Source organism: Acomys russatus, chromosome 13, assembly GCF_903995435.1.
Source record: "Acomys russatus chromosome 13, mAcoRus1.1, whole genome shotgun sequence".
Classification (NCBI taxonomy): Eukaryota; Metazoa; Chordata; class Mammalia; order Rodentia; family Muridae; genus Acomys; species Acomys russatus.
The window spans coordinates 17446803-17469897 of record NC_067149.1 but is presented as its reverse complement, the minus strand read 5'-3'; the positions used below and the strand labels follow the sequence as shown (position 1 = coordinate 17469897).

At 50.6% G+C, this 23095-nt stretch overlaps 1 protein-coding gene across 5 annotated transcripts in view; it reads right to left on the bottom strand.

Moving 5' to 3' along the window:
• Mgll (monoglyceride lipase) overlaps positions 1–23095 on the bottom strand; it is a 101655-nt gene that overhangs the window by 58097 nt on the left and 20463 nt on the right. For 4 of the 5 annotated variants that reach the window (XM_051154881.1, XM_051154880.1, XM_051154882.1 and 1 more), the window contains exon 3: positions 5582–5688. In XM_051154881.1, the coding sequence (XP_051010838.1) occupies positions 5582–5688 (107 nt within the window). Of the gene's footprint in view, positions 1–5581; positions 5689–11444; positions 11468–23095 lie in introns of those variants that run through there. The other variant, XM_051154884.1, reaches the window with a different exon arrangement.

Genomic DNA, 23095 nt, shown 5'->3' with positions numbered 1-23095 from the left:
GGAGCTGTGTGAGACATACAGAAGGACACTTGCTGGGAAAGGCAAAAATGCTTTGGCAGCGAGACACAGGCGGATGATTCTTCTTGGCTCTCTGTGGCAGGAGCTGTACCTCCCTCCTCCTTGAGTCCTCCTCACGCCCTCTCTGCAGTCTGGCTGGCCAGGACGCCTGTGTAAGGGGTTTCCAGTGAGTCATAGGAGCAGCTGCAGACCCAGTGACTGCACGCACACCCACTGTGGCTCCGTTGTGCTGCGTTTAGAAATCACAGGAAACTGCCTTCTAGTGTCTACCTGTGCAGCTGTGGCTGGCACCCCTCGCCCACCCGCCCGCATGCTTCTTGCTGGCCCTTGTCCTGGGTCCTCGCCTCCTGCCAACAATGAGCAGCTCTCCGTGCTTACCGTCCCACAGGGATTCTTTATAGGCCTGAGCTCTGCAGGCCAGGCCTCTTCTCTCCTCAGACCCTGGGCTCTGGCTAAATCAAAAGATGCATGATACTACAGATCAGAGAGACCTTGCTGCCTCCCTTGGCTTGGCTCTCAACCTGGACTGCCACGGACTCACCCGGGATAACTAAGAATTGCAGTGTCTGAGCTGGGCGTGGTGGCGCACTCCTTTAATCCCAGCACTTGGGAGACAGAGGCATGTGGATCTCTGAGTTCGAGGCCAGCCTGATCTACAAAGCTAGTTGTCTCAGGATAGCCAAGGCTACACAGAGAAACCCTGTGCCGAAACCCTCCTCCCCCTTGAAATTACAGTGTCTGGACTGCACCAAAGACCAAAGACAGCAGGGTCTGAGGATGAGAGAGGCAGACATTAGTCTCCACACAGGCTCCCCAGGGGTTTCAATGGTAGCTAAGATAGAAGCTGGGGTCCCAGTGGCCAGTGTCCTTCTATGCTTGTTAATTTTTTGCCAGCTTGACACAGGCTAGAATCATCTGAGAGAAGAACCTCAGTTAAGAAGATGCCTGGGTAAGAGCAGGCTGTAGGAAGGCCTGCAGTGCATTATCTTAATTAGTGATCGATGTAGGAAGGCCCAGGACACTGTGGATGGGGGCACCCATGGGCAGGTGGTCCTGGTCTATAAGAAAGGCTGAGCAAGCCAAGGGGAGCAAGTCAGTAAGCAGCACCCCTCCGTGGCTTCTGCATCGGCACCTGCCTCCAGTTTCCACCCTGCTTCAGTTCCTGCCCCAACTTCTTTTAGTGATGGACTATGGTGTGGAAATGTAAGCCAATTACATGTTTTCATCCCCAACTTGCTTTTGGTCACCGTGTTTCATCGCAGCAACGGTAACCCAAACTAGGACACCTTCCTTTTCCAGTAAGAGCCCATTCATGTGGGACGACCCTGCTACCCTGCCAGCCCTGCAGGATCCGGGGACACCAGCGTAGCTCAGGGACATCTGTCATTGCCTTGGCATCCACACAGCAGATGTGTGGCTCCCCTGTTCAGGGTGCTCACATCATTTACAAGCTCCCCTGGCCCTTAGCCACCAGACTCAGGGGTCCAGGGGCCACCCAACCCAATGGTGGGTTCTGACAATGATCAGCCCCACGTCTACGGATACACAATGTGGAAGCGCCGCAACTCACATCTGAGATATTTCCGTCTCACTGAATGTGAGTTACAAACTCTTCTAGCCTTTCAATAAGCACCAGTGACGCCTCCAGTGCCCGGGGGGGTCACATGTGGATGACCGGGAGTGGGGTTTTGTGGTTGAGAGAGGGACTAATTAACAGGAACATAGCGGGGAGGAATGGGAGGATACAAGGGATGGGATAAACATTGAGATATAACAAGAATAAATTAATTAAAACAAAACAAAACAAAACAAAACAGGAACATAAAGTGGTCTGTGCTTGCCTCAACTCAGGGAGCCATCACCCCCAGCCTGACAGGTACCACACATGCTCTTAGAAAAGGGCTGCTGGATTCGGGGGAGGGCAGGCTGGACTACAAGTTACTGTGCCAGTGTACCCCTCTTTGCACAAGGCCCATGCAGAGCAAATGTGCAGTTAGGAGCTTAAACCCAGATTACTATCGATGCTTATAATAGTTGTTACCTCAGACCTTACAAAGAAGGACGTGGAGGGATGACACACAAGGGGGTCTTGAGATTTGCTAGAGCATCCCTCTTTCTTTCTTTTCTTTCTTTCCCTTCCTTCCTTCCTTCCTTTTCTTTCTTTCTCAGGATTCCTGAATTGTTTGGGTCAACAGTTGACAATTCCATTCCCTTGCCTCCCTTGCAGCTAGCTAGCTACCACTAGGGAAGCAGTTCCAGCCACTGGGATCCAGCTGTGGCCTGATGCAGATCTCCGAGGAAGGTCTCCTGTCCCTGCTCTGAGCTTAGCCCCTCCCTCCTCCTCCTGGCTTCCTGCTCAGTGCTACGTGGCTAAAGCCGGGCCCATCAGAGTGAATACTACAGACATGTAACATCCGTGGGGAAAGCCTCTGGACAAAGTCTGGGCTGTTGGCAGTACCTTGCTATTCTTCTCCTGCCTGACTCTGTGGCATGGGAGGAAACAGCTGTCTCTTCCTCAGGCTGCTGTGGTGGGGGGTCTCTGTCTCATACTGTGGGCCCATGTACGGTCCCAGTGCAAAGCTAACATCCTCCTGGCTTATATCCTACATTAGGCCTCCACCTATGAGTCAGGGATACTAACCTCTCTAGGAGGAATCTGAGATAACAAAGGAAAGGTGCCTAGAGTGGGGCCCGCAGGCAGCACTCAGTGACAGACAGCATCGTGGCTTTCCTTCTGGTAATCTATCCAATCTCATGAGGCCACTCTGGAAAACTCCAAAGGATAAGATAGAAAGCACCCCTAAATTTCTGTCTGCAGGCACGCTGAGAATCATGGACTGATAGAGAGAGCCACAGCACAGCCTTGGTGGCAGGGTGGGGTTGGAGGGTGGGGGTTGGGGGGGGGCGGGGAGGGCACGGGATGCAGCTAATGAGAAGCCAGCAGGCAGCCAGGCAGAGACCTCCGAGGTTCTGTGGCTCAGCATCAGGGCTGCAAACAGCAGCACTTCTGTAGATAGCACTGTGGAAGGCAGCACTGTAGCTGCTGGGGGCTGTCTGCCCAGCTGCTGTGTCCAACGTTTACCGTCTCTGCCTTTCTCTCCCCAGTGGCCTCTGCAGCTCTGAGGTGACCCAGCTGAAGGGTAGCAATGCTAGAACCTCCTGGCCCCAGCTGTGCTGTCCCTGTTCCGAGCCCACGCAGCACAGAGCAGCACAGCCGCTGGTCTGTCCTGAGTCCTAAAAGGGGGGGGTTCACCCTGGCTCCCAGCTTGGAGGACCTTTCTCTATGTTACCTCAACATTACGACAGAATCATGGTCCACGTGGAAGGTGAGAAAAGTGAAGGGCTGAGTGGCTCAACTCTTCATCAAGTGGGGGACTCGGACCCATGGGGTGGGGTGGGGGACGCTATGCCCCTATGACTAGAGAGAAAGCACATGTGTATGTATATACACATGCTCAACTGGGTTCATTTTTGAGTCAAACTCCTCCCTTTGGCACATGCAGAGGTATTTCCAACGTGTCATTCTGGGAATGTGGAACAAGTGAACACAGCCACATCTGCCTGGCATTTAGAATGCCACAGAGAGCTCTGCTGAACCTCTGATTTGTTTGTTTAGTTTTGGTGGCAACGTCAAAAAAGTGGGCCGATTCTTTTCTCCCTGGACTTTAAAAAAAAAAAAAAAATGTTTTTTCCAAGCACCACTGTCAGGCAATATAAACAGAGCCTCACATTGACTTCATCTGGCCTACTTTACCCGATATGGGGGCTGGCTCTGAGCTGTAATCAGACGCATGGATTCAGGGCGCTCATTGCAACAATTCTTTCAAGGAGTCCCCAGCACATAACTATGGCGCTAAAACTGGTTCTAATGGAGACAAATGCAGCAGGACAAAACATTCCTGTCTCAGGGTTTTCTGGCGTGCAGAGCGTTAGGTTTAATAATGGCAGAGCCCCCACAGCAAGCCTTGGGGATAACCCTGGAATATAATCTCCCAAACAACAGTCCCACAGATACAACCAGGGCTGACTTCAGAGCAGCAGAGACCATCACAGCTCTGCGAGGGGAGAATTTAGTTAATAATCTCAATTACGGGGGACGTGCGCGCATACATCTAGCTTAAAAGGGGCTCCTGGCAAATCAAATTCACAGATCTTCATGGACAAAAATCACCTAGCAGGCTGTGGTCTGTCTCACACGAGCTTCTCTCTGTGAGGCCTCAGCTCTCTCTCTCCTAGGAGACTCAAGCCACTGCCATGGCTCCCCTGTCCCTCCTTCCAACGACATCACTTAATTATCTACTTTCATATCGGATAGACAAAGTGGCATTTTGGGATTCGGGCAGAATGGCAGAGAACCACCCTGGGACGTGGGGAAATGACTATGCTGTCACTGGGAGCTTAGCCTCAGAAACAAAGAACCAAATCTGGAGACTTTTCGGTCACATGAACACCATAAAAATAACTCAAGAGCTGCATACTGGGCTGATGGTATTGTTCAGCCACAGAGTGCTTGCCTAGCGTATTTGAGGCTCTGAGTTCAAGTCCTAATACGAAAGGGCCAGAAGCCCTATTAGAAGTAGGATTTTTGTCACATAGAAAAAAAAAATACATTTACCCTGGAGGGATCATGTGCACACCTATATGTGTGTATATGCATAGCCTGTACACCCACGTGTGTGCATATGTGCATGTGAATGCATGCATGTGTGTTTGCACATTAATACACCTATATATATGCTGGTGGAAGTGTGAACTGTGCAGATGTGTCTACATTCGAATACCCATTTGTGGTTGTTAATCATCATTGTCAACTGGCTTGACTGGCTTGAGAAATGTCTAAGAGATGATTACAGTACAACTCTGGGAGTGTCTGAGGGCACTTTAGTAGAGGATGAGCTAAGTGGCAAAGACACTGCTGCAATGTGGGCAGTGCTATGCCCTAGGCTGGGAATCTGACAGAATAGAAAAGGAGAAAGGAAAAGAAGGCCCTTAGCGCAGGCTTGCTCTCTCTGCTTCCTGGCTGCTGTGAGCTGCTCTGTTCTGATCCACTGTGATGGACCAAAACCTCTGAAACCATGAGCCAAAATAAATTCCTAATGTCCTCCTCTGTTCCTCCTAATCTGGAATAGTGCTGTGGAGGTACAGCTGTTCTTGATGTATATACATGCATGTGCAAACATATTCAAGACTTTTCCTGTGTATCTACCTTGAGACACTTTACAAGTCTCTGCTGGTTCATCTGAGATTAAAACTGGACTTACTCTGACTTACTGCCGCCACCTGTCTACTTTGAGGTGGCACTTCAGAGACGTTCCACAGGACCCCTTGGCCCAGGTAGGCTCCGGATAAACAGGCCCAGCTTTGGTTTCTCAGGCAAGCTTCCAACAGCCTGCATGCAAACTCTGATTCGATAGTAACTGCTGGCCAGACACAATGTCCCACTTACATACCCACATGTAGGTTTTAACCCAGAGAACAGAATCAGGCATGAAGACAGAAAGGGATAGGGCCGAGTATACGGGGACCTTTCTGCCAGCCTCAGTGGCACCCCGGAGGTACTCACCATGGTCGTGGGCAAAGACCAGCATGTCCAGCCCCTTCAACATCTGTGCCACTTCATCATAACGGCCACAGTGTTCACCAGCGCCATGGGACACAAAGATGAGGGCCCTGGGGGATAAGAAAGGGGCAGTTAGGAAAGCCACCGACAAGACCGCTGGAGCAGTTGAGGAGCTCACACCAGGCCAGCACAGCACCGAGTCAGAACTCAAAGCCCAGCTCTGTGTGCCATTCCGTGCCATTCGGTAAGGCACGGGGCTAGTGGTAAAAGGCAGCTGGAGTTGGAGGGGTGGGGCCCACAGCCTGGCCCTCTCTCCACACAGTCCTATCCCACACTGGACTTCCCTTCTTCACCTGGAAAGCCAGCGTCTGAGAGGTCATGGGAGCTGACCTATGCTAGGGTCAGGTAGAGAGCTAACACCTAGCTGGGAGGTGGAGGAGGTTTGGGGGACACTGTCACCAGGTCTGTTTGTTCCTGGGTGTCGGCTCAGGGTTCTGGGATTCTGAAATACACAATTCGGGCGAGGAGTTCCTGCCTGTAACGATGACAGGGTGAGGGCCGCAGCCGCCATTTCACCCAGTCTTACTGCCTTGTCAGTCCTCCTGACAACCGAATATAAGAGGACATGTCAGAATGTTACCTCCCAGCTTTAAAGTCTCCAGTGTACTGCCACAGGACTCAGCACAAAACTCACCCAGGCCCTCTCCAGGGCCTTCTGCCCAGCCCCCAGCACTCACCACAGTGTTTTTGGCAGCATAGTCCCTGTGCTTGCTTCCTGGCTTCCCTGCCACCTGAGTTTATCTCTGAGGCACGGGCCTGAGAGCTACCCCAGGCTTGCACCTCGGGCCAGCCCCTGCACACAAGCTGGGTACATGACCAACCCACTCAAAAGCTGTGTTCTTTCCCTCCCAGCCAAGCCAGGCAGGCTGCTAACAATGTGGGGCTGTTTCGCCCTGCTGCCTATTTTAATCTTTGAGCAAAACCCCCTTTGGCAAACGTATTTCCTGCCCCTTATTATTAAAGACGTGTGAGACCTGCTTCCCCAACCTGTGTGCTCAATGGATATGTAAGCTGTGTATTTACTTGGACATCAACGGGCAATGACACCTGCCTGCTTGCCAGGTCAGCAGACAGGTGTCTTCCATACTTCTCTCAGCTACTAGGGAGTGGGCCTAGGAGTGCAACATCCCCCATCTTCACAAGGATTTCGCTTGACAAGGGATGGCTCAGGGGTAGCCAGGTTACTAGCAGAAGGGTGGTCAGACTGGATTTTGCAAATGTATCAGTTCCTTAGCACAGCCATGGGCTACAGCAAGGGATTTCAGGGGAGCAGTCAGTTGGGCTCTGAAAGAACAGTAAAGGCCCCATTGTCACGCCTGGCTTGACCGACTGGTCAATACATGAGAGAGGCTTAGACACTTGTTCTGCGCAACTTCCTTTCACTCCAGCTGCGTCCTGACCCCATCCCAATCTGAGGGTCACTAGGGAGCATCTGAAACCACTGGCATGTGGATCCCTCTCCAGGCCTGTGGTCTGTCTGGCCTGGAGCTGGGGAAGCTCCTCATGGCTTATGTACAGCCAAAGTTGAGGAGAGCCTGTTCTGGTCAAAGGTCAAGACATTGCTCCAAGGCTCCGTGAGACTCCACAGAGGTAAAAATGCAGACACGTCTAAGTCACAGCATTCCCCGAGTGCTCGCTGAGTGAGCCATGGATTCTGTCCACAAAGGCATGAAGCCTTCAGGAGCTTGCTGCTGTCACTGCTCGGAAAGAAACTGACTGCCTGGCTGCCTGTAAGGAAGAGCAAGGTCAATGGGTTCTCCACGCCCACCAGCTCCACCACAGCTCACCTCAGTCCCACTGGGCATGCTCAGACTCACCCAATGGGTAAGCTCAGCCTTACTCTGTCACAGGAAGGGGGCTTTCCATAGCTTTGGGTTTCAGATATGGCATAGACTCCATTTTGTCAAGTCAGAGCACACGCGCGCGCACACACACACACACACCGCACGCACGCACACATGCACACACGCATGGCACATTAGTATTCACTGAATCCACGTCTGTCTGGCTAAGTGAAATTAAGTCAGGCTGCCCTGCTTAAAGCTCTTTAGAGCTCTCTGCAGCAGAACAAAGCCCAGACACCTCGGAAACATCATCTCCTTCTGACTCTCCTTTACTGCTCAGGAACCTTTAGCTTCCTTCCCGGTTCCCAGATATGCCAATCAAGGCATGCTGCCTCATGTCTGACTATCTCCCCGGTATGAAAGTGCACTTGTGGCTGCCATCCAGCTATTAATGGGTGTCCCTGGATGCTCGGTTCAGAAGATAACCCCCAGTTCCCTCCCCAACAGGTTTGAGCTGGCTTGAGTGCGCTCTCAGAATGTGCATTCCTACCTGCATCACTGTCCCCGCTGAGGCTCCTGCTTGCTCCCCAATCTTCACCTCTTAGCCTCCTCCATCCTAAGCTCTCTGACTCAACAGGCCCCTCCAGCACTTGTCACCACCATTTGTCACTTACTTTCTTCTGTCTCCTCTGCCACTTCTGGGCTCTGTGGCCCTGTCTGTCTTTCCACTGTCATCTTCTCAACTGAGATGTCAATGCCCAAGACAGCAGAGGAGTAGGTGAGCTGATACACAGCAAGAGGACTCCTGGCCTGGATCCCTCCGCCACAGCAGTCTCAGGTTTATAATGCAGGGGAAGGCAGGACCTGCCAGAAGCCCCAAAGCCAGCCTGTGGCTGCATCTGTGGCCCCTGCCATCTGGCCTTCCTATTGTTCTGTCCCTCCACAGATACACCTGATGTTCCCCAACTCCCTCTTATGACCCACTCAGCCCAGTGATTGTATGCTCCCGGCCAGTGGTCCTGCTTCTTGTGTGATACTTGAAATGAAGGGCCGGCCCCTAGCCCCAGGAAAGCTAGTAGCACATCCACACCACCCTTGGAAGCTGCTGCCACTTGGAAGCTCCTCCTTTGGGGGGTTTCACAGAACACTGGAATTAAACTTCTGCTTGGAGGAATCTATTCTGAGAAGCTGAAACATGCGGCCGCTATCATCCTCGAGGCCAGGAGGCCAGCAGAGAGGACCCAGTGTTGCAGAGCAAACGCCCCCTGGGCCTACGTGACTGGCACATGAGTAGCCATTACCTGAATGATGCCCTCACAATATCAGACCTATGAGCATTTCCTCAGAGAAGAAGTAGGAGAAGGGCCATCAAACCCTCACCCCAGAGCCTAGAACTTTCCTCCTATGCCCCCCCCCCAACAGCTGCATATAATTCTGCCCCACACACATGGCCTCTGATAGTGGCAGAGTACACACGTGGAAAGGTAACTGAAAGGAGACTCCATGATACAGCTTCCATGAGGTGGTCATTCATAGATGGGACTTTTGGGTGATGCAGTTGTCTTAAGGTCCCCTACACACCTTGGACTCCTCACTGATTCTCCAAGCTGGACTCTGCCTCTTGTGGGTACCTTACTTATATGTTTGCTCACATCTCCCCAAGAAGAGTCAAGTTTGGTTTGGTGGTTGGTAGCCACTCACGACCCCAGGAAAGTCCCCCTGACTACCCCGACTCTCATCATGGACAGAGAAAGGAAGAGGCTGTTGCCTCAGAAGATGGAAGTCACAGTGGCACCTAAATGTGGCCCAGAAGCATAGCTGTGAGCTTGTTAGAGGGAGCCTCTGGGGACTCTGAGATAAATGTGCAATGCTGCCCCTGTCTGCACATGGCTTCTGGTCAAGCAGGAAAGACGCTCAGCAAGAGGGGACATACGTATGAGCACAAAGAGGGGGCAGGAAGGAGAGCCCTACCTCACCTGATGGATTGGCTTTGGAAGGAAGGCCCTGGATGGAGTCTCTGAGGAGCAAACCCCAGGCCTGATCAGAGACAGGAGCACCAAATCCAGGCACAGGAAGGAGGCCCAGCAGCAGCAGCAGCAGCAGCAGCAGCAGCAGCCGCCGCCAGGCACTGCTTGGTGGTGGTGCTGTAGGAGGGGGGGGGGCTCCAAGGTGCAGGCAGCATGAGGAAGCTGGTAAGTTTCTCTGAGAGCCAATGGTATCAAGTGGGGCAGTGACCTGATATGACTGTGCATCGCAGAGCCAGAAGACAGGAGGATACCTATCAAGGAAGGAGCTGGTGTAGCCAAGCCCTGAACAGGTGCCAAGGGAAACGGTCGAGTTTTGCGTTCCCTCCTCCCCTGGCATCCCGCATCCTCAACAAAGAACAGCAGTTGAGCATCAGCAGAGCTGTTTGCGTAGACGAGGCAGGACCCACAGCAACAAAATTCAGGTTGCAGAAGAGGCTGTACAGATCTTTTCCCTGGATCTTCCCTGTGGTGGCTGCAGCCAGACGGGAGCCAGGTGGTTCAGGGGGAAGGCAGGGGCTGTGGGAGGGGCAGCAGGGCCCCAGAAGCAGATGGCCTGCCTGGCACCCAGCCCTGAGAGGAGGGGCCACCCTAGAAACCATTTGGAACCTGAGATAAAGGAGCCAGAGGCTCAAAGCTTTTTTCAGAATAAGGGACGCCTCACTCGGTGGCATGGTCTTCGGACCCCAGCAAAACTGAACTTGCCTTTTCCTAAAGGCGGTGGTGGTCTTGCTGAGTCTAGACGTGTCTGCTTGTGAAGAGGAGATGAGCCCACCACCACCCCACCTCAGATGGCACTGCAGGTAAACGAGAAGTAGTTGTGCAGCCTGTATGCCCAGTGAAATCCTGGGGTTCAAGTTCAGCACTCTCTGCAGCATATTCCTAGACCTCCACAGACCTTGATCTCTACACGTGTGAAATGGGATGCCCGGGGTTTTTAAGATGGAACAACCTCATGCTGGCTAGTTCTTTTTGTTTGTTTGTTTGTTCTTTGTTTTGTCAACTTGATGCAAACTATAGTCACCCGAGGGGAGGGAACCTTAGTTGGGAGTCTGCCACCGGTAAGATCAGGCTGTGGGCAAGCCTGCAGGACATTTTCTTAGGGATGTGGAAGTGCCCAGACCACTGTGAGTGATCCTGGCACACTCTCAGAGAACCCAGGGTGGTGGGTTCTCTGAGACAGCAGGCTGAGCAAACCACAAGCAGCAAGGCAGAACGCAACACTTCTCGGCTCCCCTCTCCAGGGTCCCATCCAGTTTGAGTTCCTGCCCTGGCTTCCCTCAATGGACTGTGCAATTCAGGATGTGTACGTCTTTCTAAATCCTTTCCTCTGCAAGTTGCTTTTGGTTGTGATTTTTTTCACAAGAGTAGTAACCCTAAAACAGGGTCCAAAGAAGTATGCCCAAAGGCTCTGAGTACCCTTTGCCTTTGCAGAGTGTCTCCTCTGCCTCACCTACCCCTGGGTTAGGTAAGAAAAACAACCTGTGATCATAGACTGTCACATTCTTGTCATCACCCCCCCCCCCCCCCCCCGCCACAGCCACCTGCTCCAGGAAGCTGAGCAAGACCCCTGGTAAGAGGAACATGGAACAGGCAGCAACCACAGCCACCTGGGGACATAGAGCCCAAGGCTGAGAGGACGGGGACTCGCCCTTCTATTCCCCACAGGACTCTGGTCTCGGTGGGCCCTGCTCTGCCTAACTGCGGCAGGAGGCCCTACGCCCTCCTAGCTGCGGGTTGGGAGACTTGGCTCCATCCTGCCCATACGTGTGCTCCAGGACATCCAGTAGGTGCTCAGGGCAGAGCTGGAGAGGGAACAGGGCAGTCAGAGAGGTGCAGCGCCCATTCCTACCTCTGGGGGCCACTCAGGCTGGGGAAGCTTGGACACCAGTGAACCCCAGCTCCTGGAGCTTTTTTCCATGGAAGGGTGCTGTGTGTTCTTCCTGCATACTTCCTAGCCCCCCCCCCCCCACACACACACACACTTTAACTGCTTACTTTGTCATTCACCTCTCAGACAACAGCTTCTGAACCGTATGGCGGTAAAAGGGTTAAAAGAACGGTCTGCTGGTCCTCAGGCGGGACTGTGAAAGTGATCTCTTCTGGGCTCTGCTGAAATCCAAATTTAACTCCTGTCCCCTCCCCTTGGGGATCCAGGAGGCCTGGGCTCCTCCCTGCCTCTGGGAGAGCTTCCCAAGTAGAAACAGGCCAGGGGATAAGGACAGGCCTGCACCTGCCAAGGACCACACAATCTAGAATCAGTACAAATAAACTTGCCCTCTGCAAGATGGGTCAGTGACACCGAGCTCACTGAGTTGTGTGACCACTGATTAAGGCACTATAGGGAAAAGCCCAGCATGGCGGTCAGAGCTGAGTCTGTAAAACAGCCATGCTGATGGCTGACAGGTGCTGGTCTAAGAATGTTATAAGTTAATTCATTGAAAACATGCACACACACACACACACACACACACACACACACACACACACACACACACACACACACACACACACACGAGGTGGTACTGTTTGGTGTCCATTCTACTGATGAGAGAAGTGAGGTTCAGAGAGGCTAGCCAGCTTGCCTAAACTCATACAGCCAAAAGGCTTTGAACCCAGAGAAGCTTGCAAGTCTGCCTCTCCTGGCCACCATGTAAACGAGTCTCAAGACGATACCTGTGGTCATGTCTCATGTCCTGGCGGGTGACGAGGTCAGGTCAGGCTACAACCCTGCCCCACTCCAGTCTGACCACTTACTCCTCTGGCCTCATGCCCCTAACCTCCCCTTTCCCACCCTGTCCTCCAATCACACAAGACATATATTGGTTCTCCAGTGCCCACACTTTATCTATGCCCTCCTACTTGGTGTGAGCTGACCTCTGACTCTATAAACACCAAAGGTCTCAGCAGCTTCCTACACTAGCTGATCACTCCCTCCAGGGGCCCTAGAACCTCTGCCTTTATTTGGTTCATCCAGCATCTGTCAGGACCTGGTACAAGCGGGATGGATGGATGGATGGACGGATGGATGGATGGGTGAATGGATGGACAGACAGAATTCTTTAGAACGCCCCCCCCCCCCAGAATGCTGGAAGCCTCTTCTTCGACTGCTATTTACTAAACTGCACAGAAAAGCACCAATTCCCTTCTACGCATCTTCCCAAAGTGCTTCCTGTCACCCATAGATGACCCCTGTTTACCACACAGACAAACACTTCCATGGAGATTGAGCAGAGAATGAGCAGGTGGGAGCCACAGGCGTCAGGGCATTCGAGGCAAGTGGGAGCTGTGCAGAAATGGAGGCTGGAACAAAGAAAGGCAGAGGCCTCAAGGGCTGGCAGGGAGGCCCGAGATTTTTGCAAACACGACAGGAATTACATGAATCATCTGATTGAAACCCAACCTTCATTTCTTACTAAAAGGCAGAGGCGTTTTCCAAGAAGAAAACAAGATTGCAGTGATAACAGAACCACAGCCAGGGCTCTCCGAAAGCATTCTACCAATTACACTTGCGTTTGAAGCGGAGCACTTGAAACCTGCAGCAGCCTAGCCTGGAGGACCCCCGCCTCTAATCCTCCTATCCACCCAAGTTGTGCACTTTCAACTGTTACCAAGCACTGAAACTGAAGATGGCGAGTTGTCCAAGGCAGGGAAGGGGAGTCAGTAAGGGTCATTAAGGAAGACAATGAACAATCACCCTGACAGTGGTGCTAACAGGCAGGCCTTGTATGTGGCCCTCCTCCACCCAACATCTACATTGACAGTGATTTTAGGGTTCACCAGCCACAGCTGGTTGAGGACCCCATTCTCCTGGATGCCTCTTGTCTCCTGGAGAGTTGCAGCTGAGGTCCCTGTGTACCTCCAGCCATCTGCCCAAAGTGCCCAACAAGTCAGCAGTGGGTGGAGCCAAGCATCTGGTGAGGCTCCCTTCTCCCTGAGATGCACACACACTGTCCTTACTAAAGTGCTCCCAGAAAGAGATGACAAGGGAGGCTGATGTGCTCCCTGCCTTCTGGGCTGGACACGTACCATGAGCCTCCCTGGAATCACTGAACATCTAGAAGAGTCTATACATAGTGCTAGAGTGGTAGAGAATGCCCGCCTCCTCTCTGCCCTCTTTTCCCTTGGCTCAATACTCTAGAACAATGGTCCTCAACCTGTGCATTGAGACCCCTTTAAGGGTCACATATCAAATATCCTTTGTATCAGCTATTTACATTACATAGCAAAATTACAGTTATGAAGAAGCAACAAAATAACTTGATGGCTGGGGGTCACCACCAAAACATGAGGAACTGTACTAAAGGGTCACAGCATTAGAAAGGCTGAGAACCTATACACCCTATAGATTTCCTGTCAGTCTGGCTTTAGACACTGATGTGGGTCGTAATGTTAGCTGTGGTGGCTCCCACCTAAGAAGCAAGGTGATAGAGTGTCAGGTGACCTCTACCTGCCCTCGGTGCTGCCTTACCTTCCATCTGCACCCTGTGGGTGTCTGGGGAGGCACAGGGAAGCTAGACCAGGCAGGTGTCACCAAGGGGGTGATTAGAATATGCAGGTGGCTTGGCTCTGAATAAACCACAATAATTAAAGCATCAGAAATCCAAGTGTGTGTTTGTGTGTGTGTGTGTGCGTGTGTGTGTTAACAAATATAATCTGATTTTTAAAATGATAATGTGTTAAATGCTTAAGTATACACCAGCTACTGGGGCAGGGCCTCCATGGGCATGGGTCATTTCCCCATTAGGAAAGTGCCCAGTTCCATGTGCTTTAAATAAGGTTTATCCCCTTGAAAGTCCAGCAGAGGCATAATTTCTCCACATTCACGGTGATAGGAGATGTTAGTACTATGTGCGTGGGTCCCTGCAACTACGAACTGAAATAAACCTCCTACCATGATAAAATGTCCAGGCTCTGGCATTCGGCTACAGCAATGGAAAACAGCCTAAGGAACCCAGGGATCTTTCAGATGTCAGATATTCTTTCCCTGCTTCGTCATAACAGCCTGTTCCTACTCCACGCAAACCGAGTCTTTTGTGTTATGTTGGAAGTTCCTTCGAAGTTTCTAAATGTCTTCGAACGAGATAATTTCATAACCAGGCAAACAAGCAATCCTTCAGCCAATGCCCCTCCTCCTCTTTGAGGCTCTGGTGTTGAGTAAGCCTCCCGGTACTGTAAACAAATGCCTGAGGCAATCAACTTATAAAGGAAAAAGGTTTATTTTGGCTCACCAGTTTTGAAGTTTTGGCCCATCGGCTGTGGATCCCACTGCTTTCAGCCAGTGGCAATTATACCATGGCAGAAGGCAAAATGGAGCAAAGGCATTTGCCTCGTGGCCATGAAACAAAAGAAAAGAAGGAAGAGCTAGGGTCCCAGTACCCTCCTTCAAGGGCATGCTCTCAGCTGGGAAGACCTCATCATCATCCCCAGCAGTTCCTGTAGCAGGGGGCTGAGGAAGACTACCTCTCTTTGGGGGAGATTTACTCAAACCATAGTAGGTGCCTTTGGATTTCCAGTGAGCTCTTGACCTTCTCTTTTGCTCACACTTTCAGATTAAGGCCTTAGAACGGGAGGGGGCAACGGCTGCTATCCAACTCTCTTGGTCCCGGGTGAGCTAGCAGTTTGGTGCAGCCCTCAAATTTATGTCAGGAGGAGTAATTAATGTTTCCTGTGAATTTATGAAGTTAAAAAAAGCATGCCATCAAATCTCCAAATATGTATTATTTTTAAAATATGCACACACCCACTCACACTTGAAAAAGAAATGTGGGTCATTGCAAAGAAATAGAGGCAAGCATAAAGAAAAGAAAATCTAGCCATTGTAAGCATCGGGACAGTTTCTCCCTTGCCATATATATTTAAATTTATTAAACATTTCATGATTCAATTACATAGTTATAAGTAGAAATCGCCATGTAATTAATTGTAATTATGTCGTGTGTTTCATTTTTGGCTCCTGCTTTCAATTCTTTCACATCTCTCCATGAACATTTTCCTGTGAAAAACATTCTTATTTTCAGAGTTGCTGCCTTGAGGGACAAAGGAGAGAACATTGGAGAAAGCCCCTAGCACAGCACCAGGAACAGGGAGGCCTAGAAAATAGGTTACTGAGATGTGACACTTGAGTCACTAGAGTGGACATCACTACCTACAGCCTCTTGAACTCAGAGCAGACATCACTAATTACTCACAGACTCCTAAGCTCACAACAGGCATCACTAATCAGCCATAGTCTCTTAAGCTCAGAGCAGGCATCACTAATCACTCACAGCCTCTTAAGTTCAGAGCAGACATCACTAATCATCTACAGCCTCTTAACCTCAGAGCAGAAATCACTAGGCAACCATAGCTCCATTTTCTATTAAACCCAGACAGCTTAGGAGCCTTTTTCAGCCCTGTGCTCTAGATAGTCACATGCTGTATTCCTGCACCAGGCCCTGCCTTTGAAAACACTACTTTTAAGCAGCTCTGATTCACAATTTACTCCCAGGACTAAGTTATCATTGCTTAGAAGATCCAGCCTCTAGCACACAATGAATCCACAGTTGGGTCTTTTGTGCCTTGCTTTGCCGTTCTCTAAAAAGCTGCATGAGCTAATGGGTTAGGGCAGTTGCAGTCAGGGTCCTGTGGTATCCAGTGGGCAAGGCTGGTCCCTCCTGCCTGACTGGCACTGTTTGGGACCAGTCCCTCCCATTTCCCAGGCCTTCAGGTAATGAGCCCCGTGGTGACGGTCGCAATGTCTGGCACTGTCCATTTTCTGAGCATAGACTTCAGTAGAGCTTCCAGCACAAGGGTAATTACATTCCAAAGGGGGCCCACCCTGAAGTCATTCGGCTAGAAAATTACAAGCCACTGGAAGGACGTGCTTCCATGTGAGCGAGCAAAGGCAAATTCAGCATCCAGCAGCCTGAGGTGCCCAGCAGCTCCATGCATTTTTTTTTTAAACCACGTGACCTAGCATGCTGCCAGCATCTCTCATTTGAACATTTAACTCACTCTTCCACCGGTGGCTCGCCTGCCTAATCTAGCCTGCTGAGCCTGCAGGCTCCGCAAAGCTGATGACCCCCACCCCCCCAGCTCTCCAGAACTAGCCCCAGGAGGCCTCAAGTCAATTGGTATGCCTGCAATCAGGGTAGCTGAGAGCACACCAGGCCGTAGAGTCACAAGGCAGAGGAGGCATGCTGGGTTACACGCCTTCCTGCCACCATTGGCTGTCCAACCTGTCAGCATCATCTCCCCACGCACAGAAGTCCGGTCCCTGCTTCCTCGTGGAGCACCAGTTTCAGGGTGACTCCCACAGGGATCTCGGGACAATCATCCTGATCCCTGCCGAGCCCTCTTCCTAGATTTCCTCATTACTTATGGCTGACCTGGAGAAGACCCAGGCACAGTCTCCAGCCTGGCTTTCTGCAAGCAAAGGAAGTCCCCAAGATACCCCAAAGCACTATGTCTCCCAAGTAGTATTTTATCTTGACTGTCCCGCGTTTAATCCAGGATTACTCTGCACACAGCCTGCTTCTTGAGCTGAAAGGTTGGGAGTAGGTGATGGACCAGCCTACCTCCATCCTAGGTTTAAAAGCCATCTTGTAGCACAGCCAAACTAGGCTCATTTCTGTTTATGATTAAGTCTGTTTTTTAAGGATTGGGCTGTGTCCCACTTGAAACCTTAGCTACAAATGGTTCTGTACTTCCTGCTCCGGGAAATGGCAATCATGCCTTTGTTTCAAAAAGTTGCCATGCCTATCTTGCAATCCTACCTTTGTCTCAGAAGATTATTATAACCGCTTGTCGTTGTGGCTACCTTGCTATGTTCTGTTCCTGTAATACCACCTATTTGCCTGGCAAATCCCCCATTTGGAAACCCCCTTTACCCCTTAGCTATAAAAACCGTGGCCTCCTCATGTCCAAGGCTTGATCTCTGGTATTTTGTGTTAGGCAGATGTAGCCAGTGGCCAGGAATAAAAAAAGCTTACTTTAATTAATTTGGTCATGATGGTTTTGGGGGCCATGGTCTTTCTCCTCCCATCTTTGGAATTAACATAGGGACAAAAACCTAGGGCAAAAAGATAAGGGCAAAAAGATAAAATTTTGGGGGCTGGAGAGACAGCTCAGTGGTTAAGAGCACTTGCAGCTCTTGCAGAGGACTGAGGTTTGATCCCAAGCATCTACATGGTGGCTCACAATCATCTGTAACTCCAGGTCTTAGAGGCTCTGATACACTCCCCTAACCTCTGCAGGCACTGCACACATATGCTAAACACACATACATGCAGTCAAGCACTCATACACATTAAATAAAACATTTTTTTAAAAGACAGAGACTTAAATCTGTAATTCCTATTTACATACCTAAACCTTTACAAATACTCTAAAGCATTTCAGATTAGAAAAAAAAAACAACAATATTAGGATATCAATTGTTTTTCCTTCTGACTGCAGAGAAGATGGACCTAGGGTCTCATATACACCAGGTAAGTGCTTTACCACTGAACTTCAATCCAGCTCTCTGTTTACATTTTGAATTTTGAGATTAAGTTGGCCAGGCTGGCCTTGAACTCACTGTGTAGCCCAGCCAGGTCTTGACCTCATGACTCTCCTGCCTCAACCTCCAGAGTAACTAGGCTTACAGGTTTGCACCACCAGGCCCAGCTCAAAAACTGCTCCAACATTAGAGAGAGTTTTGGGTGACTGTTCAGGCAGCAAACTGTCTCCGTCCTTTTTTTTTTTTTTTTTTCACTTTGGAAGCTGCTAACCTGCATTTCTAGTTTACTCAGGTAATTATTTTTATTCCTTCTCAAGTCCCTGATGGAGTTGAAGACCAGATAGTTTAGTTTTACAATTAAGCTTAGTTGTTTAGGGGTTAAGATGTTTTAAGGTCTAGATAGATGCTTTAAGTTGATAATGATGAGATATGATAGATATTGATTTGCATTCAGAATTTTAGACTCACCAAAATAGGAAAATGTTTTCTTCAAGGTTGCCAAATACAAATAACCAAAACATTATGATGTAACACAAATATAATTCCTGATTGTTTCATGGTTCTTGTTGCTGTGTGTAGTTTAGTTTATATATGTGTAATAATATCAGTGTATATGTAAATTTTTAAAAGAAATACGATTTTAAAAATTGAAATTAAAAAATTGCTTACATAGCCTAGGAGAGTCAATGCACCCTCAGCCCTTATCTCCAACCACACACAGGTCAGTGGCACACAGACCAGGAGGCCTGGGTGATTTCTCAATGGGAAACATCCATAAATATCAGAGATCAAACAGCCTCCCGCTTGAGTGACAGGATGTAGCAACCACCACCCTCGCTCCATGTCAGTTGAGGGACCGAGGCGGGCTGTGCACACAGGTGCCTGCTTGCCTCCACCTGCACCAGCTGGTTCTGACCTCTGCGATGAGGAATCCCTTCCTTGCTTTTCTTCAAAGTCTCTCCTGCGCGTGTAGGTAGATAATAACATGTTTAGGGCTACCCGTATTTAAAACTTCACAGGCAGATACTTATCACAAGGGCCGAGGAAGCCAGTTTCCTTTTAGTGTGCTTTGGAATCTTGTGTATACTAGAGCACATTTTAAACACTGTTCACTCTGCAGAAATATATATCCCATGATTTCTCTCTCCATCCTTCCCTCTTAGGCCATGTCCAGCTGAGTGGGATGCAGGCCCAATGGCTCTAGACACTCGTGTGCCGCCTGGCAATGGGGGTGAGGTTGGGACATACTGAACATGAAGGAATAAAAATGAAGGTACTTGCTTATGTTTAAAAAAAAAAACAAGGGCGTGGAGGTAGAAGGTTATGAAAAAAAAAGGCTTCTTAACATCTTGCCTGATAATGACCACCCCAAAAGACTGAGCAACCAGAACCACAAGCTTGCACAGTGGACTAAGAGTACTGGTAAAAAGTATATCTTTGAGGATTTCTCCCTAGCAACTGTCCGCTCAACGTTGGGGCTGATGCCACATGCGTATTGGTCATCGTGACCAAGGACATTTGCTTGAAAATAGCTAAGGTAATCCTTATCTTTAAAAACTTGTTGCCAGGTCCTGGTGAACTGCTTTCTAAAGACGGCCCATCTGCACTGCAGCCTGCTGGGGTGAATATGTTGTCACCCTCGGTTGGCATCAACACCCAGTGCTCTGATAGTGGGGCCCCATGAGGATAGTGCCACTCATGGTCTGAGTTCCCATTTCCTTGTGCTCAGTGAGGCTAAGGCATGTGGGAGCCTTCTGAGCCATGCTATCTAGCATGGCATTATCCAGTGTATCAAGGCCCTGGCCTCAGGGACCCTCTCCTTCTTGTATCCAGTGAGTATCTACTCAAAGAGCCATGCCCAGGGCCCTGAGGAACGGCGTTCTCTGTCTCTCTGTCTTTGTCTCTGTCTCTGTCTCTGTCTCTGTCTCTGTCCCTGTCTCTCTCTCTCTCTCTCTCTCTCTCCTGAGTTCCCATGCTCCTGAGTTTGACAGTACCCTTGCCCCTGGTTACCCTGGCTATTTCCAAGTTCTTCTTCCTCTTTGAGTCTCACTTCCCCCATACAGGACAATACTTGTCCTAGAGGAGCTGCTTAGACTGTTCTTTGACTGATTCAATCAGGTTGAGAGAGAGAGAGAGAGAGAGAGAGAGAGAGAGAGAGAGAGAGAGAGAGAGTCTCTCTCTGAGCAGACAAAAGCTCAAGTACAGGAAAGTGTAGATTCAGGTCTGCATCAGCTTGACACCCACAGTGCATTCTTGGGCTGTCCTGGCGTGGACAGGATGCCTCCTTGGATCCTGTCTTGGGCTTTTAGCTCTCTGCTTCACTTTGAACCTCAAGTCCTGTGCTCTCAAGGTATAGTCCCAGCGTGGACAATGCCTGCTCTTCCCTCTGTGCCTCAAGTTTGCCCGTCCACAGCCCACACTTAAGTCTCAGGACTCCCTAGACACAAAGCTCTTCCCGACGTCCTCACGGCTCTTGGCTTTGTTCTTTCAGGCCTTCTGTTTGCCCCCATCCCTTCTCACCTAAGCACACAGCAGCCTCCTAACTCGAACTGTTCCTTGCTCCTCCAACTCAAGCCCCGACTCCCACAACGCCAGCTCTCCATCCAGCAGACAGGCAGGCACGGCCAGCCCTCAGTTCTGCTGCAGCCCTCCCCACCCAGCTTGTCATCCCAACCCTCACCCGCACAGAAACCTCCCATCTTAGGAGGTCCCGCCACTTGCCGACCCCGGTTCCTTGGCCTACTCAGAGCCTTCGAGGGGGATGGAGGAGGCTGGTATTCAAGGAGCCCACAACAAGCAAGGACCGCGGGCAACGCGCCTTTGATGAAGGGCACCAGAAAGACACTCAGGATAGAGCAGGCAGGAGGCAAGACACGGAGGAGCAGAAGTGGAAATGGTGGACCAAGCATTTCAGGGGCAGTTGGAGCCTCCTGCCTGCTGCCCCCAAGTCTACAGAGTCGGGACTCATCCTCTCAGCAAACTCTTGGGACATCATAGACCGTGCTACGCCAGAGGGGAAGAGAAACTCAAAGCCACGGAGCATCCTCATCTTAGTACCAACCCATCATCCCAGTAGATATTCCCTTAGCCTGGTACCAGTCAAATCCCATCACTATACACATCGTGGAGTGGCCAGCTAAGACGACTTAGGAGGAAAAAAAGGATTCTTCAGTTTGTAGATTTGGAGTCTGAAAACCAAATGGCATGGTGCAAGCCCTGGCAAGGGCTCCTGGGCTGCATCACATAATGGTGGACAGTGACCGTGGGAACGGAGAGCAAGATTGCGCCTCAAGCCGAAAAACCCAAAGAGCTGGGCAAGGCCAGGCTCGCTCTTTTTACATCTCTCTTAGTGGAAAACTCAAGGGGGACCCACGAGAGCTGCCATCCTAGAGCACACCCTTGACAGCCTACGTTCCTACCACTACCACCCTGGGCGCTGAGCCTTCAACACGCATACCTTTGTGGTGGACACAGCCAACCAGGGTAGCCCTCTAACACAAGCCACGTTAGCACCAACTTTACGGATGGGGATGCCAAGGCTCAAGGAGGAGAGCTGACTTGACATTAGGTGTGGAGTCGGGACCAGAATCTGGACCTGCCTGGCCCTGACTTGGCGCGTTGACTGCTCTGCCACATGACTTCAGGGATTTGCCTGGTTCCCACTCTCTTCCTCGGGGTGAGTGAGAGTCTGAGGGACAGAAGTGTGTAAGCAGCATTGTTCCCTGCGGTATGTGAGCACAGATCTATGCCTCAAGCCCTTCTTACAGCGAGGCATAGAATGATCAGAATTCATAAGGCAGCGCTATCCTGTCTCATGGCTGGTGTCCCACCTCCCTGCCACTTCACACTGACTCTGCCCGCCGCAGAGGTACGGCAAAGGAAAGCCTTCTGGAAGGTACTGAGTGAACCAAATGCCCACATGCACACACAAGAATAGCGAGTTCACACAGCACTTTCTTGGTGGCCAAGCATTCTCTGTAGTGTGTTTTTCGGATAGACGTGTTTCCTAGTCTCTTGGCAGCCAGGTAAGACCCCAGGACTACTTGCTGCGGTGTGAGTGGGAGGAACGGCAAGTCTTCATGATCTTTGCTTCCGTGCTGCCTTAGACCTATTCATTCCTTTTGCTGTGGTTAAGAGCAGCTTTGGTCACTGGGTCATACCCCGAGGAATGGTGGGGCAACATCATGGATGGAGACTGGGTTCTGAGCAAGTATGTGAGACAGAGGTACCTTACAAAACTTCAACAGTTCATCTCTAAACTAAGAGGGTACACAACCTCTATCTTGCAGGAGCCACTATGTCTTGGGATCAGTTTGCTATAGTGACAACTTGCTAGTCCTTAACAAATGCAACGGACACTAGTCATATCCCTCTTGCATGTGTACCTGGGTTGAAACCCAGGGTCACCTACTCCCTAACTCTGTGACAATGACAAGTGGCTGGCCCTCTTTCTTACTTCACACATGACATGATGGTGACAGTGAACATTGCCTCGGGAACTACAAGCCAGGAGGCACACAGAAGAGCTGGTAACTGCTGGGTCCCTGCTGATGAAGGCCCCGCCCCCATCTGCTAGTCTTCCTGAGTCAGAGGCAACAGCTCTCGTGCTGGCCACATGGGGTGAGTGACATGGCTTCCTGTATATCTGATCTCACCATCCCTTTATCTGCTCCAGTGGAAACCACCATCAAGTCTGGGAGTGGAGGCTACCCGCAGATTGGCCTGGGAACCAGCGAGAGCTTGGCTTCACCCTGAGGGGCCTGAGCACTGCCACTAAGAAAGCCCTGAGAAACTGGAGCTCATCAGACCCTATTTGGCCTCAGATGATGACAAGGAGAGGGGACGATGGGTAAGGGAAGGGAAGAGCAGGGGAGGAACACTAGGACTGCTGGGAGCATGGTCTGTCTCCTTGAGTCTCTCAGGTATTGAGTCACAGTTTCCTCTGAGGTTAAAACACTCCACCCTGCAGTAGGCTCCATAAGCAAGAAGGCAAACAACTCAAATAGCTCCAGGAAGTCCCTAAAGCTGACTAGATTCACTAGGCTTCTCCCTGTCAGAGTAAACAGCAGAAGCTAAGGGTCCCACTCAGACACAGAAGGAAGCCGAAGACTCTCAGAAGAGAAAGGCTGAAAGGAGTCAGGCTAGTTACCTAGAAGAAGCAGAAACC